Source organism: Trematomus bernacchii, unplaced genomic scaffold (assembly GCF_902827165.1).
Source record: "Trematomus bernacchii unplaced genomic scaffold, fTreBer1.1, whole genome shotgun sequence".
Taxonomy (NCBI): domain Eukaryota; kingdom Metazoa; phylum Chordata; class Actinopteri; order Perciformes; family Nototheniidae; genus Trematomus; species Trematomus bernacchii.
The window spans coordinates 3,176,640-3,195,306 of record NW_022987739.1 but is presented as its reverse complement, the minus strand read 5'-3'; the positions used below and the strand labels follow the sequence as shown (position 1 = coordinate 3,195,306).

Genomic DNA, 18,667 nt, shown 5'->3' with positions numbered 1-18,667 from the left:
TAAATTGCCAAAATTCATGGGCCAATCTTCTGTAAATAGCATCAGTATCAGTAAAACGACCATCCTGCATATAACATGAGGGAACAAATGTATTTAACACAGTCTAAAATTGGAAATGATATGATAAGCTATGACTGCTTGACCAGACAGCAACCCTTGAGTCACAATAAAGACACAGGACTGGAATGCAGTAATGAATAAAATATTTACCCTGGACTCATCCACACACTCATTTAGTCCAGGCTTCGGCATACAATCATGGAAAATGTCTTAAAGAGTTCTCATCACACAGCGTCGTACAGCGGAAACATATTATTCTTTAGTCATGCCAATCAAAGGTTTCAGATGGAAACGAGAGACGCAGCGAGGGTGGGAAAGTTTAATAAAAATCTGAGGAACATCCACACTGCCGTAGCAGTCCTGACAGACGCGGTCCACGCTGACTGCTGAAACACGGCGCCGAGCATTTGAGTTTGGAAAACAAACAAGACTATTATTGACGTGCCAAATGTGTGTATTCATGTATAAGGGAATAATCACTCTTTCATTGCTTTCTTTTCCGAAATACTAATTTGAAGCTGAGTTATAGTAACGGGTCCGTGGAGGAAAGCGTGTTAATCGTGTAGAGCGTATTATTACTCGGGAAGCGGCTGAGAAGGAGGTTTCACTGCCTGCTGGGAAACCAACAGGCTCTGCCACCCCGAGGCATTGACGTTACCCAGAACCCTGCATGAGGAATTTTATGCAACAGAGATGGTTTAGCAAAGCCAATTCGATCTGGAAAATGGCTTCTTTCTCGTAGTAAATGGGATGTCAAAAACCTATTTAGGTTTGGATATTTTGGCCATGCAGTGCTGTGCAGCCAAATCCAGTATTCCTCCCGTTATGTGTTTTAACAGTACTGGTTTTAGCAGTTTGTAGTCTCATTTTTTGTTTATGATGAGCGTTTTATTGAGTGTTTTATTCCAACTTGGAAAGAATCAGAATCAAAATCAGGGTACTTTATTTAGAAATTAGATTTTGTAACAGTTGTCAAATTCAGAAATGTTTTTATTAAATCAAATAAAAATGAAATATCAGCATAGAGAAGTACAAATGTACAAATTGCACTATACTACACCACACTAATAAATATGTAAAAATGTGTATTTTACAATATATGTATTAAAATGAATGATAGTAATGCTGAAAACCAGATTATTAACCAAAGTTAAAAATAAAATGCTGATAAAAACCTCTAAAACTATGCTAAAAAAGCATAAACGTCAATAGGTTCTCTGTCTCGTCCACGAGGAGATTCCCCCAAAAAATAAACTGAGAGAAATGAGCCCATGAGTTAAAGTGGTATAAACATGGAGCTGTGCTGGCCGAGGCTTCTGACACAGGATTGATTTTACCTTTGATATTATCTATGAAAACAGTTTAGACAGCACTAATCACATTAATTGCTTTAAACATGTTTAGTTTTCCTCTCCGAAAACTCCGTCTTAGGTAAACGGGCAGATTACCGCACGAGTGGAGCAAACGCTGGCAGCGTGGAGGGGTTTGAGCACTGTTTGACACCGTCTCACTCTTGAGTCGGGGGGTTCAGAAGCTCGGTAAACATTGGGGATGACAGCGGGGTCTTGACATGGCTGAAGGGGGCGAGAGCGGGTTGAGAGGCTGGACAGCTGCTGATCACTACGGACAGATTATAGACGCAGCATGCAGGCGAGTGGAGGCCTTCATGGGAAATGACTCCTGACTGGCAGGGAGAAGGCCAAACAGAGCGGGGGCTAAAAGGCAGCAGTGTGCGGCTCCGCTCACATGCGGCGGCTCATTAGCAACCTGCAGGAGCTGCGGATGATGGAAACAAACCAGCCGTTATGGAGGGGTGTCCGCAGGAAGTATGGCTGCTGACATGTGAGGCAGAGATCTGATTAAAAGCTTTAATGCACGGCGTAGGAACAGAAATGCAGAGAGGAGAGAACCAGAGCTAAGATCAGCGGGGGGAGAAGTACTTTTATAGATTTTTTACTTTAAAATACTCTATCACAAGTAAAAGTCCTGCATTTAAAATCTTACTTTAAAGTAATAGGGATCAACATGGACCTATTATACCAGAAGTGAACACTACATATTGCGTCTCACCATTTCAGAATGGTTTATATTAAATGACTGGATTATGACTTGTTGATGCATTAATGTGTTCATCACAGCTAATGTGAAACTAACTTAAATTACTTTTTTTTGTATTATAATACATTATTTATTGGTTTATTTGGATTTTCCTGAATTTTATAATCTGAATCTCAAGAGAAACTGGTTACTAAAGTTGTAAAATAAATTAAGTTGAGTAAAGGTAAAATATTGTAGTAGAGTAGAAGTAAGAAGGAGTTTAAAATATAAAAGCTCAAGTACTGTACAGTACCTCAAAATGTAACATACAGTACCTGAGTAAATGTTCTTAAATACACCTTATTTTTGTTGAAAAAAACAACAACGCCGACACTTAAGCTTTTCTGGAGTTGATTTAGATGCAAGGGAATCTCCATTAGCACTTATATATCTGATCTCTCTGACCCTGTGGAGTAATTGCATATCAGGCTAATGATGGGGACATGGGACTCAACTGTTTGCTGTTTACTAGCATGAAATTCACTATAACTCATGTTCAGAGGGCCCCCCATTAAAAGAAAAAGAGCCTAAAAGCCTAGACCAATTCTGCGCTGTGATTAGTTTTACCAAATACATCCAGGCTCCTTCACTGCCCAGCCTGACAGACAAGATGAGGGGCAAAGAAAGAGTTGTGGTGGCAAAAGAAAACAGTGCCAAATAAAACATGTTATGAAGTGTGAATGCTCAAAAGCGGCTTGTATAAGTTTATAAGTATGAACAAACGTGTTTGAGGGGAACGAGTTGGTTTATCACAAGGTGTCTTTCTCTGCCCTGACCAACGAGGAAAACCACCAACACTTCGGATCTGTTGGGAGGGGAGGCTGAGCAGCGGAGAGGAGGAACATGTGCATTTAATCTGCCTGCTTCCAAATGCCCTGTGGCAACCACAGCAAAGAGCAGAAAAACGTAAATGGATGAAATTATATCCATATGATTCAACGAGACAGCTAAGGAGAGGCAGGTTTCTCTTGCGCTTCGTCAGGATACAAAATTAAACACAGCTTGGCTAAAACATTCACATTACATACTTTACACATATCATTTCCACTGCGGAGCGGGACCCTTTTAGCAGCCAGCCTCATCTGTTGCGAATAGGGCTTTAATTTGAATCAAAGATAGCGCTGGACTTTTTTTTTCTCAGAGCTGGAGCGATATGAATTTACACACATTTGCTTTCTGTCTCCTTGAAGTGTCTATTTTTCAGACCCGCCTCATGCATTTTCCCTCATTTCTTTGGAAGCCTTGATTTATGAAGCTTGAGATATGAGTACACACAGCAAATGACTAAAAGCCAGGGAGTGTTGTCCAGATGCGAGTGAATAAGCGAGCTCAGCCGATAAATTGGTGGGAGGAAGTAGTCATGTAAATGACTGAAGAAATTGTTCTTAACAGCCATTTTGCACTCATGCCTGGATAGTTTGGGGGCCAGATTAAAAACGATGTGGATGGCACAACAGGAAGCATTCGTATGATGACTTAATGAGGCTACATAATGACGGCCCAGCTGTACGGACTGTGTGCTGGAGATTGAGGAGGAAGTGCAGTGATGGATCTGAAGAGGTGGAGGCCTGGCAGAGTGAGAGCCTGGCTGCACAACAACATGCTGAGGCTTCATGGAAGCACTTAACCTGCTGTGAATCAGAGGCCTTCATTCAAATGTCTACCAGCTCTGCAGCCCTGCATCAGATTAGAGAGCTAAGATGTGATTTCCTCCTTAACCGGGCAGCCTGGGGTTTACCGGTTCACCAGGTTGAGGGGAAAAGGAAAACAGGGTCACGTTCTCAGAGAGAAGAAGAAGACTGACGGGGGAAAGGATACGTCTACTGTGTTCTCATGCAGCGAGAGCAGAGAGGAAAAGCCACTTCCAGCTTGATTTCTTTGTTGCTTCAACACATTACATTTTCTTTCTGGGCAAAGCCTCAGGGTGTCAAGAAATCATTTTCACACAGATGTACTTTCCACATTTGTATGAACAGTTCAGCTGTACAGCTCCCTTTAAGTCTGACAAACATTGGATCACATATCTGTTTGCATCAAGGCCAATGCTCCTCAGTGAGAGAAGACAGTGTTTGGATGAAAGCAGAACAACAATGGAAGAATGCACAAATTATGCTTTTAAGCTTTTTTCAGACCGAATCCGTCTTATTGCTGGCAAATCAAAACTGACAACTTTTAGAAAAGTTTTTGCACATACTGTTGTTCTCTATAAACACACTTTTCAAACATGACAGGAATGTAGAGCTTACAAGATATTTAGAGAATGGTACATGACAGGAGAGCAAAGGCAGATTTATTTTGTTCCGCTTTTAGTTTAAACAGGTCCATACCACACACAAAGATGTTAGGTTAAAATGATTCATTTATTTCCTATATCTTCACAGGTATGTAGCATGTACTGTATATAAAACATTTTGGAAATCAGAAAAATATAGAAAATGAAATAGTCTTTATATTGTAGGTTTAAGGTTAAAGGTGGGGTAGGTAATTCACTTCAGAAACACGTGTTGTTATATTCCATGGAATGCTCTTAACATCCCGATAGCAATGAATACATTAAACGCTTTGACAATAAATACATAAAAAAAATGTCATCTGTGGAAGCCGTGGCGCTGTAAAAAGCACGACCAATCATCTGAGCCGGCCCGGCTAAAATAACTGGATGACCTACCTGCCTGTCAGCCTTCCATCTCGTGCACAAACTTATCTGGTGCCCTCATTGGTCATGTGCGCGTTCGTGTGTGTTGGAGGAGGGGCTCTGTAAGGAAGTCTGAAGGAAGGGGCAGATCTTTTCCGGTTGTGTATTTTCAAATTCTAGCGCACTCGAGCTGGTTTCTCCATTCTTACCTACCCTACCTTTAAGAGTTGTAATAAAAAAGAGCTCCAAATCTATGGGGATTTTAAACTTTTGACAGTGCTTTTTCTTACAAACCAATCCTTTTTTTTTAAATGATTTTAGATATTTGTTGTCCTCTTTTCGCCCTATACTGCAAGGGAATAAAAACAAATAATACATATAAATATTCGATTGGTGATTTACTTACTATAAATCTTTAATTTGGCTGGTCATTCATGACACATTTACTGCAGTGTTTTTAGAAGGAAAAACCAGACACACATTTACATTCTTTCTATGAATTCAACCTTGTGTGGTTGCAGCCTTTTTTGAATGTTAAAATATTAAATTTAGACTTGAGTTGTGTTGAAACTGTTGTGGAAAGGTTTCTCAGTCTGACAATAAGATTGCAGTCCTGTGCTAAACTAACCTCCTTTCTTTCCAGAGCTTAAATTGGATATTGTATATCCAAAGTTTGGTGCAGATCTGAAAGGGGCATTTTATAGTCCTATGCAAAATAATTACATTAAAGTAACGGTCTGGAATTGGCTTAATAACCACTGGATATGAGACACATTTGGGGTGTCACTTAAATGAGGAGACACGTGATCCTGTGACTTCCCATTCAGTGAGAGACCCATCTCACTTCGTCTTGTGACAGTGTTTATTCTCACAAACCAATCCCAACCATTTATAATAGCTAATTAGAGTGCAATCCAGTGCCACAGCTATTAGTAACCATCAAGGCATTAATTATAAACCCATTGAAGAAATCCGAACCCGCCATGAAAAAGACAGACGAAAAGAAAATCCTCAACATGATCTGTGTGCCGAGCCGGCGCCTGGACTGATGTTACTGGCAGTCAATGCCCACGAGCTCCTCTGACACCCGGGCTTCAATCTGTCCAGCAGCGTTCACTCACACCTGCCTCTATTCTCACACTCGCTTTCTCTCACTGTCTCTCTTATACAACCGTCTGCCAATAGGCTCCTCGTGCTCCAGGCCGACAATGGGGTGTTATATACCTCAAAGTGCTCCGTGACTCCGTTTCATATCGATGCTATTGGGGGATGATAGACACCAATTCAGCTACAGCCAGTAATGACAATAACGTTATATCTAATTGATCAACGTTATTGCTCTTTTGTTAGACTATTGAACAGTCCAACGTGATGATTGGCTTGTGCTCTTTTTATTGGATCATCACTTTAATCCGTCGTACTCTGACTTTGCCAAATTCACTAACTCAGAAAAAAGGACTTGACTCTGACCTGCCTTGTCTACTTCTGTTGTAATGTCCGTAATTTGCCAGAGAAAAAAACTGTCCAATCAAGGAGAAAGCATCACATTACTCACTTAAAATGCAAGATATCTAGTGATTGCATTTCATTTTGAGTCTATTGAGGCTGCTAATGGAGAAATTGGCATTCTTTGGTCTGGAAAGATGCCCTTGCTCTGACAACAACTCCTGACATTGACCATTCATGATTTGGAAATAAAAAGAAACTAAAAAACATTCCGCATCCAAAAAACCAAAGTCTATTCCTAGTAGTTTAATTCTAATGGTATAAAAGTGTTTTATTCTTGATGTGATCAAAGACATGTCATGTTAATGTCAATGATTTTAATTCCAATAAACTGCGCACCGGGACACTTTCTATGTTGCATTCCTAATTGTTGTGATCTCAGATGACGTATTTCTTTAATCTTGCCTACCGGCTTTAAATACTTATGTGACAACCTGACATAATGAATACCGCAGCTGGAGTCACAGTGTGCCTGTATCTTGGAGACTTGTAAGGTAAAGAAATAAAAGCCCTTCTCCCTTTTTTGGCAAACGGTCGTCCACACAAGACGAGAGTTGACACAGCTGTCTAAAGAACGACCGTAGCACACACCGGCGACTCTATAACTCTGACGTGACAACAAATAAACACGGCAGAAGCCCGTGAGTTGCCAAGCCAAATACCTTGATGCCAGGAGCACTGTAGTATTCAGACAGTAAACATGCCAGCAATATTAAACAATAGGTCAACATGGCATTGGGATGAACACTGAAGGAAGGGGGACGAGTTTATGCAACACGTTGGAGGGGGACCAGACCACAAAGCCTTCTGGGAAGAAAAAAGAAGGGCAAGAAACGTGGTGCAACGGTGCCCGTAGATTTGTTCACTCTTCAACATGCCAAGGTTGTGTTCTCCTCTGCTCTCTGTGGGTTTCAGGGTCCATTTTCCAGCTATGTGTATACAGTATGGCTGGTTGCAATATATCAGTCGAGTCCAATCACGCCTCATTCTCAGAGTGCACGTCACCATTCATTCACATTTCAATAAATCAATTCACCACATTTCAGTACACGGTTCTCTATTCATATTCAATAATTCAGCGCACACTAAGACGCCTGTGCCCACTGTCCTATAGGAAAACACATTTCTTTGAGTACATAACCACTCCCCATTCCTGTGCATTTACGATAGACAACCAGCCAGAGGCAAAATCCTGAGGTCCCACTGGTATTCTTCGGTAAACGTTTTCATATTCATGCAATATTTTCCTCAAATTTCTCATCAGACATGTGTTTATGTTACCCGAAATATGAGTCCCAGCCTGGTACTCACGCACAATTTGCCAGCACATTACTATACAGCATATTTCCCATATACAATATGCAATTCCTGGCTGAAATCATGCATGACCTTGTCTACATTTCTAGGCTTTTTTCCGTTGAGAATGATATTTGCATTCAGGTGATACTGATGCTTTGTTTGTTTTGCCCCTGACAAAGATGCAGTGCGTTCGAAAATGACAGCTGCTACGTGACACAGTATAAAAGATCGCCGTTATGAGAACTGGAAGAACAGAGGGAAAACAAAAGGATATGCTCTGACTTAAAGGATTCTGACTTGTACTTTAATTCTGCCTGAATAACTGAATCAATCTGGTTCTAAACCCCACATAAACCTTTTTACATCGATGTTAAACCAATTCAAAAGCTGCACAGACTGAATATGAAACAGATGTTTTTAGAAGTGAACAGAAAGCGAGAAGGCTTCTTCTGGAGACAGTTAGACATCATTGGGGTGTAAACCTCTACGGGGGAGAGGTAAATCCCTACTTAAATATCAGAGTCTCTTTAGTGCCAGCTCTGCTGAGTCACACAATCATAAAATAGGGTAATAAGAAATTGGATCATTATGTGTCCTTATATGTCCTACTCCATAGGATTCTTGGTCCCGTCTCTCTCTTATTTCCTCCCCTTTCCCTCATTATCAATCATACTTGATGTGGTCTTGGTAAAGACTCTCTGTTTTGATATATGTCCCATTTAACGCCACAATTTGACTTAGATATTTCCATGTAGACCTCTCTTCACTCTGTTGGGCATTTGAAGGTCTTGACAGTGTAAACACACACAGGTCTCGGCTTGGAACAAACATTTGGGTTGTGTGCAACGGCTGTGCTAATGCTTCAAAAATGCTCTCAAGTCCGCATTCAGCGCATACCGCATCACTTGTCATGCATAATGCCTTGTGATGAATTTTTGGCAATAGTGTCGTTCTTTTGAGATGACATCAGTGGAGCAGAATTGCCTGTCTGGCTCCGTTTCTTCCAGCCTTCACTTCTTGTCTCAAACATTCAAATTAAACCCGGCAGACTGACCGCAGAACACCGCAGTGCATAATTTAAACTTGACACCCTAAACGTAAACACGTCTTTCGCTACATAATTTATCCATACTTCTCTTAGTGTTTATTTTGCACGGTAGCAACTCATATATATTAGCTACAGGTCTGGGCTAGTCTGGTGCGGTGCGCTGTGGGTCTGTCTGGGTGGAGGGATACTGTCGTCTTTGGGTTGTGGCGTGGCCCTGAAGCAGAAGTGGTCCCGGCGTGTATAAATGTCCTTCTTGTTTGCTTGTTTGGTGGGCGAGTTGAAGGCGACCGAGGGAAGATGTTTGTCTGGGTTTGTTTGTATGTGTACCATCTGCCACACTGACAACTCAGCAAAAAACAAAAAACAAACATGTGGATGATTTAAGAGATTTACCTCTGTTCCACACACACCACCGACTGACCAGTTTCGTTGGGTTTGTTTGCAGAGTGGCTGCTGTGGGCACAAATTATGCCTGTGCACGAAACAAGGCCAGTGTGTGAATGTGAGGAGTGGGAGAGGATGGTAGCCTCAGAGGAGAAAGGACCGGTTATGTCTATTCCCCGTAAAATGCCTTAAATATACTTTGGCTGTCTGACTGTAGCTAAGAAACAGCACACCTTCACAATGCACATGATCCATGACAGTACACCATGGAGGTATACAAAGAACTGGATACAGTGTTGGAAACAGGGCCTTGTTAACTTGTATGAAAGTTCTTCGGTGCTTGAAATCAAAGATGACCTGAATGTAGGTACAAAAAGAATCCGGATACTTGTGGACTTGGGCTCATAGAGCATGCTTTCCTTGAGAAATCCCAAATCAGTCAAATCATTAGAGGGACGATAACTTGATAACTCAATAACATACAGTAGATTTGTCTTTTAGTTCATTTTATAACTTTATTGAGCATTGGATTTAGCTAAAAATGCACCTCCTATTGACCAACAACAAGGACACCTTTAAAAGTCTAAAAGGGGAAGCCAATGACCTAAGAAGGAGATCCAGTATCTTCTCCCTCCATCCTTCCTCCCTGTTTTAATCGAGTTTTCATCTGACGGGGACCCTGAACACCCACCCCCAGCTCCTTCTATCCGATGTATTAGTAAACTGATCTGGCTCAGTAGAGAGGTTAAACTGATTACACTTTTTGGATGGGACACAATTATGACACAATCTCTGTGCAGCGTATAACCAGCCCCAGCCCGGGGTCTTCAGGTTTCCGATACGAAGCCGTGATTAGATGTCGAGGAAATGGGGAAACTCAAAATATTGCATTCCAGACAAATGCAATTAGGGTGTATCACATGTTGTAAAAACCGGCTTTGATACCTGGTTAGGAGGTAGAAGGCAAGGTAGCGCTAGACTGGTTTATAGGTTTAGTTCAGTGTAGCCATATATTCAAGAAATACTCTACTGCCTATATTGTGAATGCCATACCAACATGCTGTATTTCTCAACAACAACAACAAATATTTTGAAAAATGTTTAGCTTTGTTTTTTGTTGGCTTGATCACGGCTAAATTTACTAGGCTAAAAGTTAACATGTAGCAGAATATAATTTATAAATATGAATCCAGCTGCTGACCCTCTGGACCAGCAGCTCCAGGTTTCCACACAAGTCGGATAGTATAATTCTGTTTCTTATCCAATAAAAAGCTGTTAACATATCGATGTGCATAATACAGACTGATAGAAAGAAAAGGAAACTTACAATTAAAAATGTTTTAAGGGTTATAGACAAACTCATGAAAACCCATTTATTTACAAATATATTTTTTTGTTATTTCTTTTCCATTTAACTGTTCTTAAATGTGTACTTTTAGGCAAATATTTAGATTGTGAGGATAAATACTTTTGTCCTACGAACATCATGAAATAATTCTGTCAAAAAGTGATATAACATGTCACTGACAACAAATGCTGTTACAATAATCGTTACTTGATTTAGAGCGTTTCAGTGTCAGGATTAAGAAGAAATATGGGTGCAGTAGGAGCAGCAAGTGTTGAGTCCTATATTCAGATGTAAATGATAGATAAGTGGGAGAGAAGGGGAGTCGGGGGAGGTGTTGGAGAGAACTGGACCGCATTACTGCAAAAGATTGACTGGAAAACTTTTCCCGGCCTGACAAGAAGTTGGCCTGGCCCACTCGACAAAGAAAACAAGCAGGATCCATCCATCCAGGGCTTTCATTCGCATGCCAAAACATCAGCCCCTCGCCAGCAGTTTCATCATGTGAACATCACATGTGGACAGTGTTTCTATAGCATGACGAGCACGTTGCCAAGCGGCACAGCAGACCTGACAGGAAGACGGAGGATATCTAAAGGATGGGGCAATGGGTTTGGAGAAAATATATTATCTCGCTATCTCGCTACCTGATGGGCTCATTTGCCTGGGGATTGACTGACAAAGTTAATCTAGGTAATAATTTAAAGCGTAGCAGAGGCACGGGACCTTCAGATAATGGCAGAAGTTGATCCCCGCCAGGTCTTTATTTGGACTTGATTAGCTCTTTGCTTTCGTGCCAACTTAACAGACTTTAGGAGCTCTGTTTCCTAAGCATGCTGTTTCTCCTGACATGCTGAATCAATGCCCTTTCTCGCCTATTGACCCTGATTACTTTCAATGAGCCGTGTACAGACCTCTCACAGTACGCTGGAGTGAATATGTATGAGTTCACAGTCTGAGGAAACAGTTTTTAATGCTGATCCACATTTTTTCCTCTGGTCCGTTTTTTAAGTCTGCATATTGGGTACAAGACTTTAAGAAGCAGAAAATACTTTAATTCATTATATTTTGCGATCCCTAACAAGCCCAAATGTTGCAGAAATAGCAGTCACAGGTGTCCCTGTCTAAACGGGTTTCATTCTTTAGCAGAGGTGGAACAAATACTTAGGTACAAACTGAAATACCATGGTCTTAGAATACTCCATTACAAATAGAAGTCCTGAATTCAATTCAAAATGTTAAAATATCAAAAGTAAAATAACTCATTATGCAGAATGGCTCTTTTCACAGTATTATACATTTATAGAATATTATATTATTCTGTGTTGTCACTATTAAATACATATGGGAGGTTTTCATGTTGGATGTTGTCAATGAGGAGCAAAGTATACTACTGTGTGCTACTGAGTAGATAAGTAGTTTATATTTAAGCAATAGCTCACGACAGGCCGTGGTATATGGTCATTATATCACAGTTAAGGGGCGTGGCTCGGCCCGACGCGAAGCATGTTTCCATCTTAAGCTTTGGTAGTTTGTTAGTTTCGTAACAGACGTAATGTAACAGTTGTAACGGTTGTAGCTTTTCTCAGACGCGGAGGGATACTGACTTGTTGTGAAAAGTAACTACAATTCTACCCGTGATATACGCTCATTATATTCACGGCTAAGAACCAATCAGATTGCTTGATTTGACTTGTCCGTTTTATAAGTGATATTAATACATTATGGTAATTATGTAAAAATTAAGAAGTAACTACAAGTGTTTAATAGTTCAGAGAAAAGTACAGTATTTGCCTCTGATATGTAGTGTAGTAGAAGTATAAAGTGGCAGAAAATGTTAATACTCCTGTAAAGTACCTCTGAATATTACTAGAGTACATTACTTGAGTGAAACTACTTAGCTGCGCTTTAGGACAAATGTATATCAAATCGAGCTTTGTGCATTCAGAAATATTGAGAGCTCAGGTAGTTTTTCCGTACATAATGGCAGCCCACTGCTCCTAACACTAGGATGGGTCAAATGCAGAGAAACCGTTTCGTTACTAGTACCTGTACTATGTAATGACAATAAAGTTGAATCATCTTCATCATCATCTTTTGGGCCTTGGTGGTTCAGAAGCTGGACTCTGAGATTGTGTCGTCTAAGCTCAGCCCGAGTGTCAGAGGCTCATACGGGTACAAACACATTAATATCAACGTCACTCGCCACTCGCCACCCGCTGCCCAGACGGCTCCAGTTTCAGGCGGCATTCAGAGGAAAAGTCGGGTCATGTGCTGAACCTCAGTTTTAATTAGCTAATGGCACCTGTTTCATCTCCTGGTCTGAGCTGATTGCTCACAAAAGACTCCATTTACTCCTGAAAACACACGCCATCTTGGCAGCAGTCCGCGCTCTATGTCTCACCGTCTGCTGCCAAGGGATTTTGCCACTCTCTTCCAAAAATCAGTCTAGTAAATCTAAATATATAGATATTTTCTTTTTGCCGGTTTCACACTTGCGAAAAAAGAGGCAATTCCATGATGCACACTTTTTTTCCAACAGGCCTCAACATCCAACTTTCCTTCAACAAGTGGTTTGATTGAGAGTGTCAGCGAGTGTTTTGGTGTTTGTGCGTGTGCGTGTGCGTGTGCGTGTGTGTGTGTGTGTGTATTTGGACAGGGTCCCATTAAGCAGCTAATGCTGGCTGCATTTTATCATTGTGAAATGGGTGAGTGGCTTTCCCTCTAACATGTGAGTAACGCTAAAGTATGTGAATGTACCCTTTTATGGAAGGATTTTCTTTACTTTACTTAAAACATTCTCAACCAGTCACCTAAATGGTATGAACCTGGGAGAGTTATTTTGGAACTTAAACTACAAAAGAAAGTGGCTCCAGATGAATATAGATATGCTTCATAATGTCTGCTCACTTGATGAGATATAAATCACTATTAAGATCACTTTACTTACATAACATTTTATAGCCATGCCTTATTAGCCAGGTGCAAAAATATAATTTTTAAATAAGCCTTAATGTTATATCCAACCAAAACAGTTTTTACAACACTCCCTTCGTCATTTACAGTAAATAATCTATCAAAAATGTGCTTAAATCTGCTGCATTTCTCTTTCTCCTAACCACAGACAGGCTTTGTATCCTTTATCCCACGACAACATAACCTCCTCCAATAACATTAAAAAGATACTATTGAGCTTAAGAAATACCAAAGAAATACTCCCAAGAAAGAGCTATGCAAACAAACCAAATGAAGTCCCTCTGCCATGTTACCGCTCTGCCCTCTCCTCACAGAGCTGCATGCTTTAGGAGAATACTTTGTGACCTCTATAGCTCACAGACCATTCTTCAGACGCTTCAAATCCTCTGACAAAGCAGAACAATATCAAAGTCTGGGACCAAGTCAGGGCTACTGCTGCTGGATATATTTTTAATATTTATGCAGACACAGGAAAAAAAAATGTAATAAACTAAAACAACAAGTGAATTAGGCATGAAACACAACAGGATATTGCAGCGAGATTATGTTGTTTCCTTTTCGGCCGTGTGTCCCTCAGTGCTCTACACAACAGCCCGGGGCAAGCTTTAATTGGCGGTGAAAAAAGAACCAAAACATATTTCCTGAAAAAAGGTTGCAGACCTTTTTTTAAAAGCCACTAACCCAACCATCTACATGTGGAGGGAACCGAGCAGCATTTCTTAAAATATAAGCCAGGTACAGAGTGTGACAGGCTCATGCAGGGGTCGGGATACAACTTGTGATAATGACTTTTTCCTGCCAAGACGCAGCATGAAACAAATGCTGTGCAGCTGTATGAAGGAAAATATATACAGTTTATATATATATATAAAGAGAGAGAGAGGGAGAGATGTGTTATGTTTGGATTTGAGTGCCCGCTGGAGTCTGCTGCTGGAAAGATAATAAAGGGATTAGCTATGGTTTTTCTACAGCATTTCTAAAACAGAATGTCTCATCTGCTTCCTCTGTAGGAATTGCTCAAATTCTTGAATGCCTTTGTCTATTGCGTGGGCAAAAAAAACACAAAAGGCACCAGTGCTAGTGGCACACAATCTCAGAGAAAAAGAAATAAGATGGACACAACTAAAATAAACTAACAAGCATGCCCCTTAAAAAGGCACACAGTGACGGTAGGTTTCCTATAGGTAGTACTTACTGAAATCCGTATGGACTATATACAAACACAAACACAGGTATAAATACACACGGAGAGTGTGTATATTTTCTCTGGCCCTCCAAGTTTATCTGCAGAAGTCCCAAAAGAGCATACATTCAATCCCTGCTGATTAGATGTGTTGATTCAAGCTCGCAAACATTTCACATTTCTGTTTGAAATCTGTCAAAGAAAGAGGAGTGTTACAAACCAACGCTCTGTAAAGGGAATCAATACTTCCTATTGTGAGAGTGAATGGAACAATATCCAAGTTGTTACACAAATGCATGGCTGTGAAAATGTGTGTGTTTGAAACCAAGGTGATCGGGAGGTGAGGGTGTGTAGCGGTGTTTCACACAGCCTCATGTCTGCAGACAGAATCCAGTGGCTCGTCCACACTGAGCCAACTTTTTCCAGAGCTCACATATGGTAAACATCTCCGAAAACACACATAAACACACCGATACACGCACCTTCACAGTGACACAGTCATGCATACACCTTTAGCGTATACACATGCAAACATTCACTCAGTGTCTATTTGCTGTGTGACATCTTAAAAGTCTACAAAGAGCAGCGACAACAACGACAAATGAGGAATGAATATAAAAGCCGAATTAAAGCCTTTAATCCAACACACTCCCAAAGCAGAATTAACAGTTGGGGGACACATAAGGCAGCAAATTACTTCCAAATGTTTAGTTCACGCTGAGCCAAGGGAGCAGAAACACTGTGACGCAAAGCAGAAAGAACAATTTGTGTCTTTTTGGCTTAAATCAGCTCAGATGTGCACTATAACAAGTATCAGAATGACTCAGAATCAACATGAATTTCTTATCCAACTCAACAAAAAACTGCCGTTAAATACAAGTTTCTGTTCGAAGACTACAAGGCACTGGTAATTAGAAAAATAAACAAGACCTGGATTGTTTTTCTTTTAAGACAAAAAAAAGCCATGGAGATAAAACAGGTGCTGTAGCAATACGCACACTGAGTTTTTCAAGTAATTAGGATTCTGGATGGCTTCCCGAACTTGAAGAGGACCACTTTTGACAGTGGCTTTGGGTGAAGCCGTGAATTGAGCAAGACTAGCAAATGTAACCGACCATCCCTCTGTGGCTCCTTTCTCCAGACTACTGCATTTCTCCTCGTGTTTGGCTTGGATAGGAAGCCAACTCACTTAATACTTGTGGGACAGCTAAACATTTAAAGCTCCCATTTAAAAGGATCAAGTGTAGGCATTGTTTGGTTATGTTAACCATATGTGTTGGCTTTTCATCATCTGAATCCTGTCTCAAAAAACAGAGTGCTCGTGAAAATAAACATGGCTTCGCCCTACACAAATTGTGGACTAATTGTGTATTTGGACTAAGTCTCTCTTAAGGTTGGAGGGCTTTTTCCATTTGCTAAGGGACGCGGGGGAGTGACAGCTTGACATTGATTAGAGTGTTGACTTGTGGAATTGGAGCCTTACCTGTAAAGAATATAACCACACATCTATTTATACTGACGAGGTAGAGCTGCATTTACTGTACCGCAGCTCACATCTTCAGAGGACAAGAAACCCTCTTTTTTACCTGTTCAACTAAAAATACAGGAATTATAATCATAACTGTTTCTCAACCAAAACAAAATAAATGTTTTTGTTGAAAAGTAATCAGCAGTGAAGCAAGTCCAGTCTTGGTTTTGGACACAATGGACGTGTATCTTGTTGAAGAAAAATCATCTTGAGGGACTTTGTGAAATATGTGCTTGTGTGTAATTCAGAAAACAGATGGTTGCAATTATCTGAAAAACTACACTCATAATAAAACAATAAATGCAACCCAAAACTTTCAAAAAGAAGCAATGATTATTAAAAGTGAGACAGCTGACTATGACGGGATTTTCAACAATACTGGGTGTTGTGAATATGCCGGACCATTGGTGTCTGTCTTTTTATGGGTTCTGGTGAGTGTTGGGTGTATAATATGACAGATTACGATTACTCACCATACACTTGTTGGGTTTCTCTCCGGAGTGGACCCTCATGTGAATGAGCAGCTTGTAGCGGGCGTTGAAGGGCTTGTAGCGGCGGATGCAGCCGGCCCAGAAGCAGGTGAAGTCCTCTCCTTTGCGCTGGTCGATGTGGACCTTCTCGATGTGCCTCACCAGCTCCTCCTGCTGCTCGTACGCGGCGCTGCAGTCGATCCAGCGACATACCTGCTTATCCACCAGCGCTCCTCCTCCCACTTCTTCCCGCTCCGTGTGAGACCCCGGAGGGCCTCCAGAGGTCGGTTTGAGTCCCAGGGAGGAGGGCGGTGCCGTTTGCTGGCTCTGGTGGTGCAGCAGACCCCCAGGACCGGGCCCCTGGTATTGGTGCAGGTGGTAGGGCGGGGGCATAGCGGGGCGAGAGGGGTGGTGAGGCTGACGTAGCTGCCCACTGCGACCACTCAAGTGATGGTGGTGATGATAGTGGTGCTGAAAGAGTTCGTCTTCGCTGGGAGAAAAGTCATCCAGGGGCTCCTGTTTGAGGACCGCCCCTGATCTTTGGCCCCCGTCCAGGAGAGTCGCAGCTTCAGGCCCTGAATGCAGCATCCCGGACATCAGGGCCCCACTCATCAGTAGCCCCAACCCGTCCGATCCTCCCCCTCCTCCTCCTCCTCCTCCCCCGGCTGCTCCTCCAGCCCCACGGCCCTGCAGCATGGAGCCCCGCTCCTCACACGGCCCCTGGCTCTGCCCCTGCTCCTGCTCCACTGATGACACTGAAGAGGAGGATGATGAGGAGGAGGAGGAGGAGAGGGACAGCAGGCAGGTGGCAGGTGATGATAGCTGACAGCTCTCCTGTAGCGTGTGCTGCTGGGGGCTGCCGTGAGGTGGGGGCCTCAGGGGGGCTTCCCGGGAGCAGGAGTTGGAGGGTGGGGATGTAGAGGAGGAGGAGGAGGAAGAGGAGGAGAAGCCGGCACTGCTGGGCGAGAGGTTTGAGCGGAAACCGTTGACGCAAGCCACCATCGACATCTGGGAGGAGGAGCAGATGATGGCGGTGATATTGATCTCCTCGGGAGTCGATGGGGACGATGAGGCAGCGAAGCTAGCGGCCGCGGCGGCAGAGGACTGTGAGGCGAGGGACAGGCAGCGTCTCCTCAGACTGCTAGCACTGAGCAGCCGCGCTGAATGACGGGAGGCAGACGGGGACAAAGCCAACGGGGAGGAGCCATCTTCATTATTAAACGGCTGCACTGCGTTCTCGGACACAGCACTACCTACTGTGCACACGCCACTAGCGCTGGTGTTAACATGTGGCGCTCCAACTAGCTCGTCCCTCGTCATCCCCAAGACTTGGCCTCCGCTACAGTTCTGAAACCCGGCCTGAGACGAGCTGTGGACCCCGGTGTTGGAGATCTTGTAGCCCATTGAGTTCTCTTGTTTGATTGGGTAAGGGAGAGAGGAGCGGGCCCTGTTGGCGGTGCCGCAGTCTGATCCCGGCGAGGCCCCCGGCAGGGTCCTCTGGAAGGCAGAGCAGGATCTGTAAGGAGAAAACGCACAAAGAGGAATATGAGCGCTGCTAGCTAACAGGCTGATGACAGACACTGGCTAGTTCATCCTTCCCACCAGAAAAACATTCAGAGTGTATCCTCTTGCTCACCAACCTCCTCATACAATCATTCTCTTAGTTTACAATGAAATAATATAATAAGTCCCACTGACCGGAAAATAATTTAACTCATTCATCGTAAGGGATCAAACATTAGCCTTGTGTAGGTGACATAAGGGGATGAGGATGTATCCACCGCTCTTGATCCAGTGTTTTTATGAATAAATGAAACAGGATCCCGGGGTAGTGAGAGGATATGAATGGGCATTTATGACTAAGAATAGAGAGAGGGGGAGGGAAGGATGGCTACTGAGAGCGAGAGGCCACTGCCTAGTGTGTCCATCTGACAGGCTTTGATGACACAAAGGGGTTAAACCCAACCCAACATTGGGGATAAATAGGGAGTCACCTGTTTTGGTGGCATAATTGCGGCCTATGAAGGGTCACCGTTTACAATACTGTGTATTATGGTGGGAATCTTTGCCCCGCTGAATGGGGAACCCAGGTCATATTTCCCCATGCGTTGCTGTGATCTCCTACATAATCATTCC

The 18,667-nt window shown here is 42.5% G+C and overlaps 1 protein-coding gene across 1 annotated transcript in view; it reads right to left on the bottom strand.

Annotated features, from left to right (window-relative positions):
• Positions 1–18,667, bottom strand: part of LOC117496167 (zinc finger protein GLIS1) — a 72,452-nt gene that overhangs the window by 23,281 nt on the left and 30,504 nt on the right. The window contains exon 3 of the mRNA XM_034147881.1: positions 16,535–18,047. Coding sequence (XP_034003772.1) covers positions 16,535–18,047 — 1,513 coding nt within the window. The remainder of the gene's footprint in view (positions 1–16,534; positions 18,048–18,667) is intronic.